At 28.7% G+C, this 7,567-nt stretch overlaps 1 protein-coding gene across 1 annotated transcript in view; it reads right to left on the minus strand.

Annotated features, from left to right (window-relative positions):
• Nucleotides 1–6,539: 6,539 nt before the first annotated feature.
• LOC111399867 (transcription factor MYBS3-like) overlaps nt 6,540–7,567 on the minus strand; it is a 2,677-nt gene continuing 1,649 nt past the window's right edge. The window contains exons 4-5 of the mRNA XM_023027356.1: nt 7,043–7,091; nt 6,540–6,606 (exon numbers count right to left, since the gene is read on the minus strand). Coding sequence (XP_022883124.1) covers nt 6,540–6,606; nt 7,043–7,091 — 116 coding nt within the window. The remainder of the gene's footprint in view (nt 6,607–7,042; nt 7,092–7,567) is intronic.

Here is a 7,567-nt window from a genome sequence, read left to right on the forward strand (position 1 = left end):
ACTTAGAAAAATTGTGCAAAAAATTCAAATTTAATAAAGAAGACATGGCTGCCACCATTTCGCAAAAGTAATTTTCATAAATGTGAATCATTTGTAAATTTGTATCGTACATCAAACAAATATATGACAGCAGGACTTAATCTGTCTTCGAAATTTCAATTCACATTTATGTTTTAGTGAGAACGTGGCCCACTCCCTTGTCTACTTGCCTCGTACATAAATTTTGATATTGATGGATAATTGGTTGTATATTTCCAAGTTAAAGAGAACTCTTCTGGTCTCCTCCGTGGTCCAACCTTAGTGGTCCAATGTACGAAAAGAGAATACATAAATGACTTGCTTAAAGAAAACCCTAAACAAAAATCTCAATTTTCTTATTACTTAGCATGTCAAATTCCATTATTCAACACAATATTATATTTTTACATAAGTGTTAAAACGTATCCTGTCATTTCTTCATACGTTAGACAAAGATTTTATCTTGGATAGTATTTCCCATATAACCGTAGCTTTATAAGATGTCATACGTTAGAAAAATTATTTGTGGAAGTCTGACATTTGGTGATAAATTCAATATCAAAAATCGAAGAATATGAGTAGATGTAACAAAATTGTTTTGTCTGGTTCAGCTTTTAGTAACGATAACGTTATACTATGCGACCTATAGATTTGAACAGCAAAATAAAATGTGTGAATATCAATGTATAGTGAGAGGTAAGAGATATCTTCGACCTTTAGACACTATCATCAAGAGAAAGAACATAATTTGTTAATAGGAAAAATTAAAATTATTGACTCTTCCAATCTCTAAAATAATAAGAAAAAGTGAAAAGTACTTCTTTCGATTCTATCCTTATCTCATATGAAATAATGAACGGTACATATGTAGGCTGTAGCAACGTTCTATTTGCCGAGGGTCACTATCTCACAAAAGAGGATTTGCTACTTGAAATTTATTGCTGGTTTTGTGGCTGAATTGCCTCTAGTGTTGTCCGGTCTGAGATAATAAAGAGCTAACGGGTGGGAAAAAAATAGGAATAAGGTCAGTGATATATTTGGAAGAAATTTATTTATTAAATTGAAGAGTTATATAAAACGTTTATTCAAAAACGTCGTAAATTGAAAATCAAATTAGACGTGTTATTAAATGAAATTTGTTTATTTATTTCAGGTGCGCTCTTGTATATTGTTTTGTTTCTCTTTCAAAAAAGGGATCCTAGACATTCCTTTGAAAACATCAAGAACATTATGAGAGAATGGGAAACTATTTATCGAAATAAGTAACCAGAATTTAAAAATTAAAATGAAAATGTTCTCTTCTATGTTTACTGGGAGAAAAGTCAAGGGGAAATAATGAAACTTTGGACATGGGAGGAAATTCTTGTCCTCTGAAACTTGACCCAAAAAACTCAGAAAATTCAATTTTTCATAATCCGTGGACCATGGTTATGCTGGTCCTCTCTCTGAACTTGAAATGCTTTACATTTAATGGAATCTTTGGCATGAAATATTGGGTTAGATTACATGGTACAATAGGCACAATATAAATAGAGTGAAAATGTCTTTTATGTTAGAATGATTTTAAATATAACTTTTAATTCAAGTCAATAAGACGACAAAAAGACTTTACAATATTGTCTGCAGGTATCCAACCTTTGTATTCTGATGATAAAATTTGATTTATGCTATTCATTACTATTAGTTATAATCAATAGTCTAGATTATAGTTATTATGTGATACGTCCATTAAAATAGATCGCAATTCCATTTGATCCGCCGGTGATCAATAGCATTATTAATGAAATTTAGTCCCATTTGATCTCCATTTTTAAAAATCATTTTTACTCAAATAAATTTTTAACCATATATTTCAAAAAAATCACAAGTTTAATAAATTTTTAAAACACACATTTCATCAACTCTTATCAAAATCTATTCAAAAACTGGTTTTTAGCTAAATCAAACAAGCTCTTAGTGATTTTCAGTTGAATTTAATTAACGAATAGCTATTCAAGATGGTCCATGGTCTGGTTATGTCAAATTATGCCAAGACAGTTTGTCTTCATACCCATGTGCACATTGTAGGTGCATTATTAATTGATTATGTTTACTTTTCAATGAGACTGTAGTCCTAGGTTTTTTCCATGACAATGGCTGCTAAATTTGCTCTGCATGTGAATACAAGATGATTCGAAGTAATTGATTTTGTTTGGTTCTTTGCTTTCAGACATATATTCTTCCGTTATGGGCCCTCAAATACCTAAGAAAATTGAAGGAGATGTCTAAACTTATAAGTTACTTAAACTCATTTTGAGGCAACGTTTGTTTTCAAATCTCTTTAGATAATTTCTTATTTAGAAGTGACTAGTAGTAAACACGTTCGTTGCACGTCATATGTGCAGAATGAGTGATATACGTAATATTTTTAATGTAAAACAATTGATAATGTTAAAAGAAAAAATTAAATTGTTAAAGAATATACATATAAATAAAAGTTTTATGAAAATTACGTATATAAAGTGAAAATGTTGAATAAACTGAAATGAAATGTATTGATTTGCTTATGCTAGACTTTGGTTGGATCCCTATTTTCGACTATTACGACAACATCGACCAATTCTGTGATACAGACATCCACGAAGAAAAATCAAATTAAAAGATGTACATTTGATTAAGTTTAAAATGTTTACATATAAATAAACTGAAGATACATAAATAATTTTCAAATTAAAAAATTACTCATTTTGTTTGTACCATAAACTTTTTTACCTAAAAAATAAAAACAAAAAGTATCTTATATAAACATATTTAAAAACAAAAAAAATTACATATTAATCATGCTTGTCATATTAATCCATAGCATTTATTTTAAATTAGAAACCAAAGTTATATTCGAAATAGATATCGTAGTGAAAAATCTTAAACAAAAGTTTTCCTTTTCTTTTGAATAGGATTAATACAAATGGAGGAATAAAAATTTTCCATTTAAATGTATTGAGATAAAAATCATTTTTTTTCCTTTATATATTTATATCTAATAAGTAACAGGATTACTATATGCTTATACAAAAATGAATACGCAACAATAATTACCCAATAATATAATTATTTTTTAGAACACATAATATTAATTTTTGTTAATGTTTAAAAAATTGGATTTAGTGAAAATGTGTATTTGAGATGCAAAGCTTGTATTTAGTGTGTGGATACAAATATGGGAAGTGTAAATAACTCCTGATTATTACGAGTGATTAGTAAGATTTTAAAATTGATGGATAATTTCTCCTGTTATCGACTCTTTCCCTCCTAATTGTTGATCACATTTAAGCAAACTCAATTAAATAACAACCTAATGAATGGATTATAATGTAAATTATGAAGATTAATAAGGGCTTTGTTGATGAAAATAAAAATTGCTTTGTTAATGAAAAATAAAAACTCAATGGATGAATTATAGTGTAAATCATGAAGATTAATAAGGGTTTTGTTGATGGAAAATAAAAATTGTAAGAACAAAATACTCAATTGAATAATGAGTCACTAAATTTTTGTTGATTTTTTATCCTTTTAATAATTGAATGTCAGTTTTACTCCTTATATTAATTCCAGCGCAAATGATAAATATCAATTAAAAATTTCACCACTTATATTAATTATAAATCAAATGATAAATATTAATTAAATTGGTAATAAGGGCTTTGTTGATGAAAATTAAAAATTGTAAAGAAAAAAATCAATTAAATGTTAGTCATTGAATTTCCGTGTGTAATTTTTTTTTTTTTTATTCATTGAGTGCCCTCATTAATATATTAGTGCAACCTTCAGAATATTTGTAACCTCAATTAAATAATAACTTAATAGATGAATTATAATATAAAACATGAATATCTCTGTTGAAGAAAAATAAAAACGCATTGCATGAATTATAATGGAAATCATGAAAATCAATAAGGGTTTTGTTGATGAAAAATAAAAATTGTAAGGACAATATGGTCAATTGAATGGTAAGTCACTGATATCTTTCTTCCACTTTTTTTTTTTTTTTTTTTTTTCACTCTTTATATTAATTCCAATCCAAAATGATAAACATCAATTGAATTGGTATTCCAATTATGAAGGTATAGTGGGCATATAGTTAAATATGTAGGGGTAAATTAGGTATTTAAAAGTTTCTCCACCATCCCCACTTTTAATATATTGTAGATGGTGATAAAAAGGTAAATTTCAAAGTAACCAACCTATTCCATTTAATAAAAATAACGTGTATTTTATTTATTTTCAAAACATTTAGTTGTTAATGATAAAAAAAAAAAAAATTGAACATGTAATTTTATTTAGTTGAGCTCGACTGACCAGCTACTTAAGTTGAGCAATACTGACCAACCAAACTCAAAATACTTATTTTCATAACTCATTTTAACTCTTCAAAGTCGTTCTCTCTTGTATTCATATAATCACAATGCTTTATTTCCTTTCAAAATCGTCTCATTAGTCACAACTGATGAGTAAAAAAATTTCAACTTTAAAATTATAAAAAATATACCAACTGTTGATTAAAGATATGTTTTAAGAGAATTTTATAGGAAAATAATTTTCTACATCCTCTTGTAACTTTTATTTTCAAAACATTGTAACATATCTTAAATGTCACAAAAAAATAATAATTTTAACCACCAAACTTAAATATAAGTAAATTTCATTTTATTACGATTAATTTACTAAAGTTATACTTAAGTTCATATCAATATTCATTCTGCTCGAATTAATTTCTTAAGCCCACATTTTCTATAATAATTTTTTCACGCATGAATCATTTAGTCGTCACTAAATATTAAGTTAATATTAAAGTTGCTCAACAGAAAATACTCAAGCCAGACTCTTTTGCCTTATCAAATAAGGCAGCAATTTCCTAATATGAATAAGTGTCCAATATTTCAATCATTTCAGCTCAATAGAAAATACTCAAGCCAGACTCTTTTGCCTTATTAAATAAGGCAGCAATTTCCTAATATGAGTAAGTGTCCAATACTTCAATCATTTCACTATTTGTCAAATGCTATTACTCATTGATGAATCAAAGATTCTTGAGCTCACAAATAGTGTCCATTATTAGATATATGGTTTAGGTAATGCGTAAGATAGTCTTGTCGAGTTTGATTTTTCGTATGCTTGTAACTATAGAGCTAAAATCAACATAATAGTCATGTGCACTGCACTTCTACAGAGTTCCAATCAATACGATTAGAATAAACTGCTCAACACGACCGGTGTAGTTCAACCTACAACAATATTGGAATAGAGTGCCTACCTACGTTCAACGGTCTTGGACTAAATAATTTTCGATTGAGATATAACTTGTATTTATCTTTCCTTCTCCACGTAAGTACTTAATCGATGAACCTTCATTGCATGCTCAATTAAATAATTATATGTATTATTCAAATACATAAAACAACAATGTATTATTTATTTAAAGACAAATAAGTTGCTAAGCACTACAATAAAAGACATATTACTTTCTAACACATCCCAATAAATACAACATAATTAAGGCATATGTGTTAAGATTTGTGGTCCATCTTAATAAGGTCAACCGTATTAAGAGGAGTGACCCAAGATCTATTTAAATTGGTCAATATTTCGGTGTTTAACCGATATGAGATTTATTCCTTTAACATGCCCCGCAAGATGGTGGCTCTTTTTGAGTAGACCAATCTTGAAATCCATGTGCTCATTTTTGAGACTTAATCGGATCGAATAGCTCGTTGGACCTTACTGGACTCTGATACCATGTTAAGATTTGAGGTCCATTTTAATAAGGTCAACTTTATTAAGAGGAGTGACCCAAGATCTATTTAAGTTGGCCAATATTTCGGTATTTAACCGATGTGAGATTTATTCCCTTAACATGCCCTCACAAGATGGTGACTCTTTTTGAGCAGACTAATCTTGAAATTCGTGTGCTCATTTTTTAGATTTAATCGGATCGAATAGCTCGTTGGAATTTATTGGGCTCTGATACCATGTTAAGACTAGGGGTCCATCTAAATAAGGTCAACCTTATTAAGAGGAGTGACCCAAGATCTATTTAAATTGGTCAATATTTCAGTATTTAACCGATGTAAGATTTATTCCCTTAACATGCACCTACAAGATGGTGGCTCTTTTTTAGCAGACCAATCTTGAAATCTATGTGCTCATTTTTGAGATTTAATCGGATCAAATAGCTCGTTGGAGCTTACTGGGCTCTGATACAATGTTAAGATTTGAAATCCATCTTAATAAGGTTAACCTTATTAATAGGAGTGACCCAAAATCTATTTAAGTTGGCCAATATTTCGGTATTTAACTGATGTGGGATTTATTCCCTTAACAATATGTAGATAAAGTTAATTTGCTTATTCACATTTGCCACATCATTTTTTGTGTTTAATAAGATCATTTCCAATGATTAGTGGATTGCCACCAAAAAAAAAGAAAAAAAAAATAATAATAATAAATAAATAAATAAATAAAAACCTCCAAAATGCAATCTGACTCTAATCAGTTGCAAAACTGAAGAAAATTTTCAGCGCATAAACTGGGATTTTTATCTTAGACGGCTTTCTGAAAAAAAAAAAAAAAAAAAAAAAAAAAAAAAAAAAATTTTCCATTCTAAATTCAAATGAAATCCTTAATTTTACAAATTTAAACTATAAATATATTACACATTGGAGGATTATAGGGTAAAATTTTGTATGCAAATTTAATCGATATATGCATAAGTATCATTTTCAAAGTCGAATCTATTTGTTCTCAAATACCTTCTGGCAGCCCTTGGAAAACCATCCATAACTTTTGTTTTAGACAATAAAAATTCATGATGCCAAAATTCGAGAGATAGGTAACCCTAATGACTACCTTCTCCAAATGAAATAACTTCAAAATTCCAAGTATTTGGTCAGGTGAATTTTTTAACTTAGGGGCAAAAACTGAAAATATTTGAACACTAGTCTTGCAACTCAAATGAATTAAATAAACCACAATAAAATATCCTATTCACCTTGAATCAAATTCCATCAAACAATTCCGTCTTAAAATTTTCAAAAACACTAAATTAAAAATTTTCAAAAATTTAAATAATTATCTAAACAAAACATGACTTAAATGATGATTTTTGGAGTTCACATGAAAGCACCACCATTCTGGTCCACATCATCATCGATCGCATTAATGTGAAACTTTTAGGGATTGTATATTTCATAGAAACACTCAATAAAATTATACGCACGTTAAATTTAAACATCCCTATCCCTAGCAAAACAACTATACCCATGTACCTTGACTCTCTCTACGCATTACCGCCACCTACTCCTTGCATACACTTGAATCCTTTCCAATCGAGATTAGGCTAACACCCAAACCCTAATGGCAATCCAACTGCTGCAATGCACCACCGCCATCATGTTAAGGAATATAATTTCATATCGAATAAAGATGAAACATAGACTAACTTATAAGGTCTTGAGCTACTCCTATTAAAAAAGTTAACCATTTAAGATGGAACTCCAAATTTTAACAAGGTATC

This window comes from Olea europaea, chromosome 9, assembly GCF_002742605.1.
Source record: "Olea europaea var. sylvestris chromosome 9, O_europaea_v1, whole genome shotgun sequence".
Lineage (NCBI taxonomy): Eukaryota > Viridiplantae > Streptophyta > Magnoliopsida > Lamiales > Oleaceae > Olea > Olea europaea.